Consider the following 15,460-nt stretch of genomic DNA (forward strand, 5'->3'; position numbering starts at 1 on the left):
AAGTGGCTTAAGCTTCTTTGTGCTGTGCTTTAACCCGGGGCGCCACCAGGAAGGGCCCTACACACCTATTTTTTTTTTATAGAAATGTCTCAAAAAAGGTTTACCAAACCGTTGACATTGTAAGATCTTGAGTATTTTTTTTCTTTGTACTTTCCTACATGGTTTGAATTTTTTTAAGTAGTGCCTATCATTTTACTAAAAGTAAAATATTTTTAGAAAAAAATCATGACATTTAAATTTCTCAAGTCTCATTTTAAAAACAATTTCCATTCATTTTATGAGGTGATGAAGTGAAAATGTTAACTAAAAACAATAAACATCTTTAAAATAAGAATGAAATAGTGTTTTTCCAACAATGGGAGTAAATCTATGCTATTTTACTACCACTTAAAAAATTATTTTTTAGTCACTCCATTATTCCTGAAGCAACTTTCTTTTTGTCTTCAAACACTCAAAAAATTAAATAACTACTTTTTATTAAGCATCTGGAGCCACTAAAATGAGTAAAGCTGCACAGGTGTTATTTGGCTCTGTTGAATTGGTTGAGCATCTTCGTATTGGTAAAACTTCTACTTATCCCTGTCATCTACATTAGTGATTCCAAACATCTTAGGAAATCACCTGTGCATTTCTAAAAATAAGAATTCTGGTTCTTAAACCAGACCTTCTACATCCAGCTCTTGGGGGAGATAGTTGTTCTAAGATCTGAATCTAATTTTTGAACCCTTCTTAAAAGCATCCAGTTGGAATAGCTCTGCAATGTAATCCTGTCATAGTTTATTGAAATTTATTGAAAGAATATGGATTTTTTTTTTTAAGTATTGCAGTGGCTTCCTGGCTTCTACAGTTTCACCTCTATGAACATGGTAACTTCTAAGTCATATTTCCCTGGAGTCCGGCAAAATACCTGCCTTCAACAGGTTACCTGTTTCTAGACTCAGTGTTTATACTATATCACTTTAAAGTTAGTCAGGTATGCTTTCATATCAGAATGTAGAGATTATTGAAAATGCAACTCTGATCTGGACTTGAACATTATTTGATGGTAAAAGGATTAAACAATTGTGGATTGTTCCTTTTCCCCTGCAGGAAACATGAGAACTGCAAGAAATTACAGATCCCACAAAAGAAACTGCATTTAATGTGACTGAAAGACGGGAGGTTACATGGCTAGAAAGTAGACTTTCCAGTTTATATCCTAGGACAGGAGCTAATCAAAATAGCTGGGGAAATCTCAGGAGAAAGGCAGTCATTTTCCCTCACCTGTCTCTCCCTTTGTCATAGGGAAGCTCTCTTCCTTCTGCCCTCCTACCAGATGGGACACTGATTGCTAAAAGGTAAGAAACTTGATACTTGTTTTTTAGGAGAAGTATAGTAGGATAAAATTGATCATTTTTAGTATATTTCATATGGCTTCTGCAAGGTTGGGAGTTAGTCCATGACATTATCTAGCTCAAAAGAAATGAGCTGTTTTGTTGCTAATGTTATTCAGTCTTGTGAATATTTTCCTCTTTACTATCAATTAATAATACCACCTGTTTCTAATCTCAAAAAATGTGGTAACTAGGCTATTATTAGGAAGCAGGTGGTGAGATGAAAGTTCAAAGAATGTTCACACTTTTGTGACAAGTGAAGGAGTAGGGGCCTCAAAAACTTTTAATATCTTTTCACACATTTGAGCACTGCAACTGAAGTAATTTCACTAATATTTAAAAATATAAAACTACCTTTTCATTCACCATGCATCTTTCTTAGCAATTTCTTCTGCTCCAAACAGAGACACTATATCTGCCTTTATGTATGTCTTTCAAAGAAATCTCCTTTTCATAATTGGAGAACCAGACTAACAGGACACAGAACAAACAGTCTTAGCTTGAACGTCTTCATGATTTGCACTGCAAATCACATTAGTTAATTCATGATTGAATGATAAATACCTCCATGGTTGTTGAAGACTGTTTTATAACGATGTTCTTCTCTGACGAAAGCTTGTAGCTGGCCTTTGCAAAAAATGCTTGGTTCCAAGAAGTAACCAGGATTCTAGTAATGTTTTCAAAATCACTGTCAAATTTAAATTCTTAGTTCTTATTCCATTCTGAGCTGTCACTTACTTTCAAGATTATTTTTTAGTAAAACTAAAAAACTTAAGCCCTTGAGGGCTTAAGGGCTTGATTTTCCAGTGAACCTGACTACGAGAACATCAATTCAAAGGAGGAGAAAAAAAGACGATTAAAAAAAATTGGCAGTCACAAGTTCCTTAAAGTCATACAGAAGTGTCCGGACAAAATGATGTTTTGTTTCTGGTGAAATGAATCCTCCCTTTATCCAACATCAAGTGACTGAACTATTGTTCCCCCAGAAACACAGGGGACTACCATTTCCACTTATCTTTCTATTTCCTTAGTAAAAGGTGTCTGTGACTATTCACTGTCAGAGAAAGAAAAGCAGCAAAGGAGTGAGTCGCGTCTTCGAGAGGCTGAGGGACCGAGGACAGCAATGACCTGGAAAGGGCCAACGCCCCATGTTAACCTGGGGCTCAACTGGGAAGAAACAGAAGAATGACTGTGCAGTCAAACCCGGCCTATTTCTCTAAAGGTGACCCTCTGGAGAAGCCCCAGAGAAGCTGTCCTGAGCCACAGCCCTGTGTTCCAGACCCGTCTTAGCACCTGTAGTCAGCCTGGCTTCCACCTGAGGAGCACAACCTTGCCGGGTCCTCACACCAGGGAGATGCACAGCACGGTGGCGGTGGGGGTGTTGCTGTTCCTGAGCATGGGGTGTGCCACAGATGCGCTCTGCTCACCCACCATATTTTATAGAAACTGCTGGATCCGGCGCTTCCCAGGTCTTCTTGTTGACCTGGAAGAGTCTCAGAAGCTGGGAGCCCAGTTCTTAAAGTACTACACTGAAAACACTGGCCAGAAGTGCAGTCGGAGCTGCTGCCTGAGGAAAGAAGGTAAGTTTCCCCTACTGCTGAGCAAACCACAGGGGCTGCAGAATGAAGACTTTAGTCAGCAGCCCCATGCAGGGGCTGAGGCCTAGGAAAGGCCTAGGGAGATTCCCTGGAATGAGGGAGAGGAGTGACACAGAGACTGCAGGCAGCAATAATAACCCAGTGGTGGTGCCCCCAGGTGCCAGCAGCCCCCCTTTCTTCACTAAAGTGCAAAATGAGAATCTTTCCTCTAAGGTTAACTATGTTTGTAGCCCCCCAAATAGTGCATATTTTCATTTCAAACATATTTGTAAATAATTTTCCTTTCAGAGACCTTTTAGTGAGATTGGTATTTTAAATTTTGAATGCGGCTGCTTGGGTTGACCAAGTATGGGGATGTATTGAATAGGAATGTAGATTGTGATTCATGCTTGAAGAAAATTGGGAGATGTCAAATAGCAAACAGGGAGGAGGCAAGAAGGAAGTTAGAAAGGAAGAAATTAATTTTCAATATATTCTAACAGATTGTTTTTGTCTGAAATCAGGATTAAGTATCATCTGTCTAACATGGCCCAGTTTTTAGGAAAATTGTAATTTTGCCCAATTTTGACAAATAGACATTGTTCATGTATTTTTAATTTTTCTACAATTTTCAATCTACCTGGAAGCAAACAACAAAAGCGAGACAATATTTTAAAGTGGTCTTCTTCTACCCTGCCCTCCCCCAGCCTTGGGTCTCCCTAGTGGCAAAGGGCTACCACACTATCTCCACTGTGGCCTGAATTCAATCTTGGACTAGGAAGCAAACCTCTCCTGTCTCGCCCGAATCCCAAAGATACTAGGCACATCCAGTAGAATTTATAATTGTGAAGACTCCATAGCTTCCAAGTTGCAGCTTTCTTCCTCCAAAACTGGGTGCGCACACACACTTCTAGCCAGAAACCACAACTTCAAAATGCCCGAGTCCTGCCCTAGCGCACCCGCATTGAGCTGGTCCTCCGCAGGGTGCAGGACCGTGATCCCAGGACCTGTCTTCACAGCTACAACAGCTTCCTACCAGAAACGGATCTGTGTAAACGCCAATCTGTCCTATTCCTTTCATGTCCACCTGAAAGCACAGTCCTCGGGGAATATGTGTGTCATCTATGACATACTGGTGATGTATTATTATTTTCACAATTATTTCTCTTTCTGGAAAAAGTGGGTGCAGAAACATGGGGTGCTCCAGAAAGAACAGGAGAGAGAGGGCTTGTGTGGGTGAGCTGGCACGCAAACAGTATGGGTCCAACCTCCGCCAGTCCTCAGCAGTTTTAGCTGTGCTCTGAGGTCTGGTATCAAGTGTTGTCCAGCTGTCATCGTATTAAAGAATTTGAGAGGTTTTGGCCAGTGGACAGTCTTGTCATACAGCCCCTCCTATGATACCACAGTGGGGAGCAGACTGAACATTACACTCCACTCCACAAATCTGCCCCCGCTCCCCAGAAATAACATGATGTTATTTATGCATACATAACTGGGGTACAGGCCAGAGGTGCAGGGGCGGTGAGAGGACTCACCAGAGACAGAGTGGGGAGCAGAACAGGCAGATCAACGAAGTACACTGCTGAGGGGAGCAGTGGGTGGGTAGGAGAGGTCTGCAGTGCCATGTGGTCACCTCCGGGGTGGGGACTGAACTCATGTGGCAGTGGCTTTAGCTTCTTAGTGCTGTGCTTTAACCAGCTGAGCCACGAAGGAGGGCCCACATGATGTGTTTTAAAGAGCAAGCTGACTTAGGAAGGGAGAGAAGGAATGAGCGGGTGTGGTGCCCCTCCCCTCTAGAATCTCAGGCCCAGCACCCTCTCTGTCTGCTCCTTCTCTGATGGACCTGAATGAGACTTATCTCTGGATGTAGATGTGCGACTGGAAGCCAGTGTGTACCTGGGTCAGGTCAGGTATGACTCATCTGGCCTTCACCCCATCAAAGAAGAAGGGTGTTGCCTGCGGGCCCCCTTCCCCATGACTTGCTATCCCATGTCTCTCCATTTCCCCTTTTCTTTCTCGAGTACACTCCCGCCAGGACACCACACCTGGAAATCTGATAGAGCTATAAGTTCCCAGTGGGTCTTGAAGCCCACTGAATTTTTTTACTTAGAGAAGATCAGCAGGTCCTTTTTCATAAAAGGCATTTTATGTATTCACAGAAACAGCTGACATAGCTGTTCATGTTCTGGAATGTGTGTGAACCTCACATTCATGACAGGGTGGCGGGTGGCCGGGGCCACAGCCATGTGCTATGCCTGTCTCTCCAGTTTCCTGTAACCTGGCTGTCTTCTACTACGACCCCATCCATGACAGTGCCAACTGCCTGCACATCCACTGCCCTGCACTGGAGAGCTGTGTCCTGGCCCCCGCCACTGGAGCGGTCCTGTACAACATCACTGATGGTAACCTTTTCTATATGTCTGTGCTGGTTGGCAAACACCATGTCTGAACCCCCAAATCATTATTTTCTAGGGAACCTTATCTGGAAAAGTTGGGGGCATCCAGGGCAGCAACTGAGAAGGGGGGTTCCTTTACTTGGCAGGTACAGCCAGGACAAAGCCACCCAGCATGCAGTTCCTACGTAACTGAACATGCTTGGGAACACTCATCTCCTTAACCCCAAAAGCCCAAGTAAGTAAGAGCCCAAGTAGAGTTTCTGGGGCCCCCACAGTGGCTGCGAAGCCACTAGTAGATGAAGAAGGTGGAGGCAGCCGCTACGAGGTCCATCAGCATCCCGCCAGGACAGAGCAGGGACGGGGCCACATGCCCCTATGTTCATGCCCACTAAATTCTCTGTCCCTAGATGGCCAGCGTCTGTTAGTTTTAGAAAATCACATCAGTCAGGGACCTCAGTCCCTCTGCTCCTTTATGATCCCAGAGCCTTCGAATCTAGTCAATGTGACAAGTCTCAGTGGCACATGTAGGATTAATGCTAAATGCACTTGAAAGCAAAAATGTGATTCCACCTCCCTCAAAAGCAGCAGAGATTCAAGCCAACAAAATGATGTGGGGTTCCAGAGCCAGGCAGGGAAAGACAGGGACCTCATATGCCACTGCAGGAAGGACAGGGACTGGCCTGTGTGAGCTCATCGAGGGTAACATAAGGGTTCTGACAGCGTGGAATTGAGTTAAGACTATCAGGAATAAGGAACCAACGAATGGAACTGAATGACAAAATGCCAGCCTTAAAGCGACATGGGCAGCTACCTGACTGGAGGATGTAGTTGAAAACCAATTCCGGGAGGCACTGACCCAGACAAAATCAAGAGGGTGACTGCCAACCGGTACACTGGGAAGGAACTCACTGGACTGACTTTCTGAAGGCAGAGGAGAGAGGGACTGGAATCACTCTGCAGTGCAGAGTCCAGCCTGGGGGAGGAAGAATGGAAGCGGCAGACATGATTTTGGCTTTGGGGATGCTTGGTGATACTATGAAACATCTTGATGGGAAACTCCAGCAACACGAGAAATCAAACCAGAGTTTAAAAAAGGGAAAAAGCCAATGTGGTTTTCACTGCCAGCAGTGGCATGGCGACATTTGATGGTAGCAGGGGAGTGAGATGAAGAGAAAATACAGCCAACCAAAACACAGCTGGTTAGGACCAGAATACTGCTTAAAAGCAGCAGTATTTGTAAATGTTGGAAGTCTGAGGAGAAGGACTTAAGGAAAAGGACCCTCAGGGACTAGAAAGAGGAGAGGGATTTCACTCAGGATTTTCAGTATAGTTATACTTTCCAGACCCTATTATTTAACTATTTTAAAACACTACATATCTCAAAGGTTATCTCAAAGGTTATTTCTACACCTCTTTTTTCTTTTGAAGATATATTTATGTATGCATACAAGAACTGGGCACAGATTAAAAGTTTGGAGGGGTGAGAGAATTCACCAAAGACAGAGCAGAACAGGCAGATGAACTGAAGTACACTGCTGAGAGCAGCAGTGGGCGGGTCAGGAAGTTTTGCCATGCCATGTGGGTCACCTCCCTGGCTGGGGATCAAACTAGTTCTGCAGTGGCTGCGGACAGCTTCACAGTGCTGCGCTTTAACCTGCTGTGCCACCAGGGAGGGCCCTGTTTCTGCCCCTCTTGTATTAACTTGGTATTATTCCCCCAAAGCACTGGCAGACCCAAAGTATTCTTCCTGATGTGCCAAACTGGTTCATAAGAGAAAGTGCCCTAGAAAGTTAAGATAATTCAAGTGCACTCAGCATGTTCCAAGGTCTTTCAGAAGTCTGTAATGGTAGAAATCAGTTTTGCCTTCTCTAAACTGTCCTTTATGGTCCTCTCTTAAATTAAAAATAACATCAGTGCTGCCTTATTTCTTTTTTCAGGTTTAGATCCAGATTTGCTGGTTTTTGAACAATCATCTCCTACCTATCTAAATACCCGTTCTTCATCTAACAAATGGGACAGAGTAAGGATTCTAAAAGCTGTGAATTCAGGAAAACAACCAAACAACATAATCAGTACAATGCTACCATCAATAGAAACTCTACCATCAACCACATATCATTTGATTACAACCACTGATGATACCAGGTCTTCCAAAGAAATGCCCACAGATTCCTGGGCAAGATTCATTTCCTTCAAGGATTCCATCCCAACGGAGGTAAATGTAGTGTCCCCTAGCACTGATGCTATCAATAATGCAGGTAACAAGACTATTTCTCCTCTCTTCGTACCCACGGACAGAAAACTTTCTCATATGCCTGCTCCAACTAGGCTCAATAGTAGCCAGCAATTACCAAACAAAACCAAATGGCACAATGGCAGAAACTGGACCTCTGAGGGTGATGACGCCACACCCGGGGGCACCCCTGGGGACTGGATCTTGTGGCTGGTTCCTGTGGCACTATGCTCTGCTGTCATGTTTCTCGGCTGTTGTGCAGCCATCCTGACGTGGGGATGCTGTCAAAAGCAGCGGGGCCAATATAAACCAGGACAGCGAAAGTAAGGATCCAGGCACATTAAGACTTGTTAACACTCTGAAGAGAACTCTTATAGTAAAAGCTGAAAAGAGAGTGTAAGCTTAAGAGTCTTGCTTTTAGCTTTCTGTAAGAAAGGTCAGTTTGGTTAAAAAAGTAATTTCAGGGTGACTATTCCTGCAGACCTCTAAAAGAGTAAGGGCCCTCCTTGATAGCTGGAACTGCTCTTTTGATTATTTCCAATTTTTTGAGTAGTAAAACCTCATTTGTCCAAGTTGCAAAATTCTGACCCCAAAGTTATTTAGCACCAAATGAGAGACTATAGTTAGTTCTGTACATAAATATTAACTCATTGGATCCTTATAACTCTCTGCATTAGGTTTATTATTATTAACCATTACTATGTCTTACAGATGAAGTCACCGAGCTAGTTAAGTAGTGGAGTCAGGATTTAATAGGCAAACTGGTTTGAAATCCATGCATGAGATCAGTTAGACTAGAAAACACCATTCACTCAAGTAAGCAAGGAAAAGGGAGAAAAACATTGTAATAGAAGATTTGTCTCCATTCAAGGTCAAATTAACGTCACCAATGTTAACACAATCTTTCAGTGGTTTGAGCACAGAGGAGCACTATTACCATTAATAACCTCAAAGCAAACGCTTCCTGGTTTTACTCAGTTTTCAACGTGTGACTTGATAGTCCTCAGTCCTACTCCTTCATCTCCATTTTTTTAAAACTCATGTCTTTCAATATTACAGCTGTGAAAGCTTCGAATTTTGTGTTGTTTCTGTTTAAAGTTTGGGGGTTTTAGTTTACATCTACCCTTGTCTACACAGTTTCACTGGCGTTCATTATTAGCTCTAGGTGTCCCAGCTCTGTCCACTCCTTACACCCACTTAGGCCCTAAATCTTACGTGTTTAAGTGTTGAACACTGTAACCTGTAATGATTTTGAATGGCAAACTGTCATCTCTTCTCATGGTAGGGAGAGTAAGGATCAGGGTCGGGGAGAAAAGGGAAGTGAGAGGAAGGAGAAAGGAGGAGGAGGGAGAAAGAAGGAAGAGAGGAAAGTGGGAATAAAATTCATTTTCATTTATATTAAAAATAGCAAATTAGCATAAGTAATGAGTAACAATTGTTTCCTAAGATGTTAAAACAAATAGGTTGAGGGATATTTTTTTTCTTTCTCTAATGTTTTTATTGAAAGAAAATGTCTTTCCTTTAATACAAGAGAAAAGAAATACAGATTATACAAATTTTGTACAAAATACACAAAATCTGTCTGAGTAGCTTACTAACCACAAATAAAAGCCTGAATTAAAAAAATTTAATCAGGGCCCTCCCTGGTGGCACAATGAGTTAAGACACAGCACTGCAAGCTAGCTGCAGCCACTTTAATTTGAGTTCAATCCCCAGCCCGGGAGGTGACCCACATGGCGCGGCAGACCTCTCCTGACCTGCTGCTGCTCCCCTCAGCAGTGTACTTCCTCGATCTGCCTTTTCTGCTTTCCACTCTCTCTCTGGTGAATCCCTCTCACTGCCCCTGCACCTCTGGCTTGTACTCCAGTTCTGAGTGCATAAATGATAAATCTTAAAAAAAAAAATTAAATAAAATTTAATCAACTGACTTTTACATGCTATTCATAAGTATCAAATTTTCTCAATCTTTCTTGATACATTATGGAGGAAAAGCATGCTGTTTAAGCGGGATTTCACAATTTTAATTATCTTAAAATTGTATTTAAATAAATTCAGGAAGTTATCTTTAAAAATCAAATTCCTGTGGCCCTCTGCATTTATTTTCTTTAATGCAAACATATATGTAAAATTGTTTAAAGATTTCCCAACTAACTAGGGTTGATAGGAGGCAAAAAAAAAAAAAGGTTTCTCTCCTTTAGTTTTTCTCAGAATTTTACTCTCTAAAATTGAGATTATTTTATAGAAAACCCCGTAACTTGGAAAAATCTTATTTCGTTTGAAAACGAACTACTCTTGTCCAAAGTCGACCTCTGCTTATCAGATAAAGTGAGTAAACTCAGACAGAGTGGTCACCAGACCAGAATCACCAATGAGCTAACCCAATGGCTTAGACACCATGTTTTACCTGGGGATCAGTGGGGCCATACAGAAGTCCTAAGTGAATACCGAGATGTCTTAAAAAACAAAGAGATAAGGACCAGTCAACAACTGTGGCTAAGGTGGCTATACTCATTTGCTTAATAGTCAGGATACTGAAATCTCCAGTACTGTAATTAGCCAGCCTTTTTATGAAAAGTCTGCAATGGTCCAGTATTGTGAAATGCTCATCAAAACTGAAAACGTACAAAAAATTATTAAAGCACTCTACAGGGTATCCAGAGGAAAAGGAGAGGTTCCCAGTTCCCAGCACCACCCAAGGGAGGGTGAAACTGATCAGTAAAGAGAAGAAGCTGCAGAGGAGACTGGGGAAGGAAGGAAGCAGGATAAGAAAAGGAGGAGATCTACAGGAGGCCCATGGAGCAGAGAGACATGTGAAGAAACTGTGCTTTCTTCCTGGTCTTGAACTGGGTGAAATAGATGCAGGAAAGAGACACGACACAGGTAGTTTTTATCTTGATTTTGCATTTTTCCTCCCAGACTTGTCTGGATTTTACTGACCCTTTTTTATGGGTCCCTACCAGGAGGTAGTTTAGAATCCTTGCAGGCTTTCTGGCCAGTCCCGTTTGGGTGAACTTTATCCATGAGAGGATGGGTAGCTTTGGGTGCTTTATTTGGAAACTGTATTCTTTGTCTTTTCTGTATTGCACACCAACTATATTAAAGTTTCTTTTCATTAAAGGTCTGTATGTTTTGTCTTGATGTGGCAGAGCACCTATTTAGAGCAGACAGATTTGGGGGTTCTGGGTCCCCCTCTCACTGCCCACTCTGTTACAATACCTGTCCTCTTTCTTAGCTGCCAAATTGTTTAAAAGCAATTTCTAATCTAAACAACAGTTTGAAGTTAGAAGTGTCTACATATCAACATAGAAAGCCTGTCCTAGCCTAGAAACCTCCATATAAGGACAAATAATATGATAATGTTCATTGCACACATTAGATCAATAGTTTAAAGGACGAAGATCTAACTAACAATAAAGAGTGCTGTTTAACTGTTGCTAAAATGACAATGACAGCAATGGTTATCTGTTGGAGACAATTTCATATTCGACTCACATTTCTAAGATTTTGCCATTAGAAGTCAATGCTGTAGAAAGGGAAGAGTCCTCAAGTCAGATGCCCCATTAGCTAAATGGCATAAGTCAGAGGGCACAGTTCTCTACAAAACCACCCTCATTTCAGCACCAAGTATAAATGTGAAACTACCAGAGTCCTTCACTAGAACTCCCAAAACTCAATGAAAGCTGCTCTCTATACTCAGTTACACTTTATTACAAGAAAGGCTAGATTACAATCAGCAGACAAAAGAAGCACAGAGTGAAGTCCAGAAGTATGTCAAACTTAGTTTCTGATGTCCCCAAAAGTGGATGCATTACTCTCTCAGCATCAAGGGTTACAATATGACCAGACTACGGCCTCCTGAGAAGCCTGTCCAAAGTTTTTAATGAGGTTCCATGACCTCATTAGGTATGACTGACTGATTTCTTGGGTGTTTGAAGGATGGACTTGAAGCCCCCACCCTAAATCACCTGGCTAGTTTTTCTGGCATACTTAAGATGTCAGGGGTGGCCAGCCCTACCCCAAAATCCATGGTGACTGGTTCCTGCTAAACACAAAGTCATTCTGTGAACAAAATCACCTCCCAGAAGCTGAAGCAAAGGGCATATCTCCCTTTGGAGGGCAGGAACAACTTTGTTGGAAAAAAAAGGGGGGGGGTTATTTAATTATGCATAACAAGAATTGGGGTACAGGCTAGAGGTACAGTGGGGTGAGAGGATGCACCAGAGACAAGACTGGGGAGCAGAACAGGCAGATCTACTGAAATATACTGCTGAGGAGAGTAGCAAGTGAGACAGAGAGGTCTGCTGCACCATGTGGGTCAGCTTGATAGCAGAGATTTTAACCCCTGTACCACCAGAAAGGCCCAGGACCAACTTCTTTATTACACAAAGCTATCCCTCTGTTTGCATTTGCACCTACTATTAATACACCATGAAAAGACCCACTTCCAATTATGTAAATAGAGCAACTTGGTACTGGGTCTCACTTCCCAAGCAACCAAAGTCATCACTCAAAGGCAATCAAAAGCTAATGAGTAAAAAAGGAAATGTAATAGGTGGCAAGACAGTATATGTACAAGTCTGAATCTGAAGTTATTTACAGTAGAAGCAAAAATCAACACTTTAGAATCAGGAGAAATCAGAGATCTTCTAAATAAGTCCACTGCCCCAGTACACAAGAAAAAATTTGAATCATCATTGCCTTTGCACATTACTATAAAAAGAATAATTTTAACTCTGATGTAAAACAATGGCTTTTTAATAACATTTTCAATTTTATATCATATTAGAGGAGAACATATGTATCATAAAACTAATAAAGGAAAGTTTTTTACATAATTCATGTCAAATTAAATAGCCTCTTCACCGATTCTTTGTACTGAGAAAGGGTCTTTTCATTTTCTCCCTCATTCTTCAGACTAATAACAGACTTCTTGTAATCCTCAACTTCTTTAGTGCCCAGGAGCTCTTCTTTACCTACTTCCTGATGTTTCTCAGCAGCTCTAATTTGAAGAAGAGTTTCCAGGACATTTTTTTCTGAGGAGCTATTGTCCCATGTATATTCTTCCATGTCAGCTTCAGTCTTATTTTTCTCCCATTCTTCCACTTTCTGAAAGGAAAAAGTGAGTTCTGAATTCTGAGAAATGTTATCCAAAGATATTCTATTTTACTGTTTGGGAGGAAGCAGGCCCTGGTCCACATTCTACACACTGCTTCAAGTCCTCATCCAATTTGCTGTCCACCTGCACCCACAGTGCCAGTGACTTGGTGAGCACTTCACTAGCACTCAGCATCCCCCTCAGACTTCACACTTTGTCGTGCAAACTTTGCTTACCAAGAATTACCACTTTCCACAAGATAGAATACTCAGTTTTTGTAGCTTTGCAATCATTAAACTCTAACACACCAACATTCCACATTTCCAAGGTCAAATATATTATGAAAAGTTGACAGAAGGCTATATTTACCTTTGTAATATGCCTATGGGGATGATAGGGAAGACCAATCATAATAAAATTTCAAATATAAAGTACATGTGTAAGACACGACTTTCAGTCATAATGACTTCATATACTCTGGAATTCAGTTTTATAATTATCTTTATTTTCTGTCCCTATAATGGAATCAATTTTTGTTACTGCTTGTTTTCTTATTAAAAATTATGACATTATTCTAGAACATTGATAGGTTTTTATGGTAATATAATTCAGATTTATGATTTAAATGAAGGTGTAACATTCTGTGAAAAGGCAAGCTGTGCAGCTAGTCAGTAACATGCCCTGGCTCAAAGTGCTGAACACCAGTTACATTCTTTCCAAATTAACACATAACAATTTTCTAAGCTATGGGCTATTACAGAATCATCCACTCTTCTCACAGTGTTTGAAGGCGGTAAACACAATTATAACACTTTTAACATATTAAAAGAGAGATGGATTTGTAAGGCTGTTAGAAATAATATTTTATCTCTGAAAAATTCCTCTTGAAACAGATCCCAGCTTGAGCAGACTCGCCACTAAAAGGGGGAGATAATGGGAAACTTTCCATATCCCTATTCCCAACAACTTTTGAAAGCCAAGTTCTAAATTTGTAAATTAAAGACTGATAGTTACCCAACCCCCATATAATTATTACTGTAATATTTGGGGAGAAAGAAGTATCAGCCCTTTAAGAATACAAATGCTTTAATTCAATCTTATTATTGGTCCTATTTACTCTAGGGAATGGTTTGGAAATTCCAAGACAGTGTCAGTTTCTTCATAATTCCAACTTATATGTGTTGTATATTTTTTAAAAATACATTTTGTAAAGCAGTCACTCCATCTTATTCTTGACTGCCGAAAGACAAACAAATAAGAGATATAATTGCTGAAAAAAATTATATTTCCTAGGTTTACTAGGCTTTCTCAACTGATTTGAAATGTACAATTTGGCAGATAAAGTAACCAAAGTAAATGAAAGACTGCAGACACCTTTCTCTTCACTCACCTTAGTAAAGAATTTTCCAGGTGTGCCATAACATGAAAGGGAAGTACATGTTGCTGCTATCCTAACCGTCATGAGGTGGGCAGGGCGAACAGCTTCCTACCAAAGGCATGGTGTCCTACCAACCCGCACAGGCAAGGGGCAGGGCAGGGCTTCAGCTGCAGGCACAATAAACTCTACCAGTTTCGCACATTCCAGCTTTAAGACTGAAACTCTGCATAGCTGCACAGAAACCTCAAGAAAGTGACAGTAGCCGCACAGAAACCTCAAGATAGCGACAGTAGCAATTTCAACAAATAGGATGAGTATGTACAGAACACTTCAAATGGGTACAGCATGTGTCAATTAGTTCCTATCATTCTTATTAAGACCAACTACTGGGTTAGATCTTAGTATCTCTAAAGATAAGGAAAGTATTGTGAGTATTAAACAAAGTCTCCTGGGAAAGCTGGAGATCTCAGAATTGCGTGTAAGTTTTATGTGTTAAGAAAGTTAACGTGTGTAAATGCCATATATTTCGGAACACCTCCAGGAGTGTTGAATACATTTTTGCAGCCACAGGTATAAATATTCATCCTAAATGGGAATGAATGGCTATAAATAGCTTTTCATCTATTAGGTTCATTCTGCTAACAGGTAAGTTATGAAAAGCCTAGCAACTTCCAAAGCTGTCTGGAACTAAAAATCACAGGTGAGTAATATTTGTGATTAGCTCAAGGTCACAAAGGACAATGACACAGTAGTTAACTTGGGCTTTGGTATTTTATGGAGCACAGTTGAACTCAGAACCTACTGCTAGGCAAGAGTACATCTGAAACCCGAAGCCACAGGACTCTGCTGAGGGTTAAAGGAGGCAGAGGAGGCAAGCCATGCACTGAGGACAGCCAATGCACAGTCCACACTGAAACAAGTGTGCTCTTAGTAACACAAATTAGTGAGAACAAGTTGAACAAGAGTGGGATGCAGACCCTCTTGTCTACTGCAATCTATGTTCCTATGTTAAGGACACCACAGCCACGATCAAGAAGTAAAACTCCAAAATTGAAAGGTAAACATAAACACACATGTTTTACCCTGCTGTTCCACTTAACCATAACGGTGATATTTATAAAGTTTAGATAAAGTAATACATAGATAGGAGGTCTTTCCTTATTATTGATCTACTCAAGATGCTTGCTATTTCTTAACAAGAACATCACTGATTGGATTTAATTCTATCAGTTAAAAGTCATTAAGTTGGCCCTGGTAGCGCAGCGGGTTAAAGCACTACACTAAGAAGCTAAAGCCACTTCCTCATGAGTTTGATCCCCGCCTGCCCCGGAGGTGACCACATGGCATGGCAGACCTCTCCTGACCCGCCCGCTGCTCCCCTCAGCAGTGTACTTCGTCGATCTGCCTG

The 15,460-nt window shown here is 41.3% G+C and overlaps 2 protein-coding genes across 2 annotated transcripts in view; one reads left to right on the forward strand and one right to left on the reverse strand.

The window, feature by feature from the left end:
* The first annotated feature begins 2,727 nt into the window (after nucleotides 1-2,727).
* Nucleotides 2,728-7,906, forward strand: MANSC4 (MANSC domain containing 4). Its single transcript, XM_004693123.2, has 3 exons — nucleotides 2,728-2,953; nucleotides 5,218-5,352; nucleotides 7,284-7,906. The coding sequence occupies exons 1-3, from the start codon at nucleotides 2,728-2,730 to the stop codon at nucleotides 7,904-7,906; spliced, it is 984 nt and encodes a 327-aa protein (XP_004693180.2).
* A 3,968-nt stretch (nucleotides 7,907-11,874) lies between these two features.
* Nucleotides 11,875-15,460, reverse strand: part of MRPS35 (mitochondrial ribosomal protein S35) — a 34,938-nt gene continuing 31,352 nt past the window's right edge. Inside the window, exon 8 of the mRNA XM_012732791.1 lies at nucleotides 11,875-12,685. Within this exon, the coding sequence (XP_012588245.1) occupies nucleotides 12,416-12,685 (270 nt within the window). The 3' untranslated portion in view covers nucleotides 11,875-12,415. The remainder of the gene's footprint in view (nucleotides 12,686-15,460) is intronic.

Source organism: Condylura cristata, unplaced genomic scaffold, assembly GCF_000260355.1.
Source record: "Condylura cristata isolate star-nosed mole 26May11 unplaced genomic scaffold, ConCri1.0 scaffold00036, whole genome shotgun sequence".
Taxonomy (NCBI): domain Eukaryota; kingdom Metazoa; phylum Chordata; class Mammalia; order Eulipotyphla; family Talpidae; genus Condylura; species Condylura cristata.

Coding starts and splice junctions, on each gene's coding strand:
- MANSC4 (XM_004693123.2), top strand. CDS start 2,728: ATGCACAGCACGGTGGCGGTGGGGGTGTTGCTGTTCCTGAGCATGGGG. Junction 2,954..5,217: donor CTGCTGCCTGAGGAAAGAAG/GTAAGTTTCCCC, acceptor CTGTCTCTCCAG/TTTCCTGTAACCTGGCTGTC. Junction 5,353..7,283: donor CCTGTACAACATCACTGATG/GTAACCTTTTCT, acceptor TTCTTTTTTCAG/GTTTAGATCCAGATTTGCTG.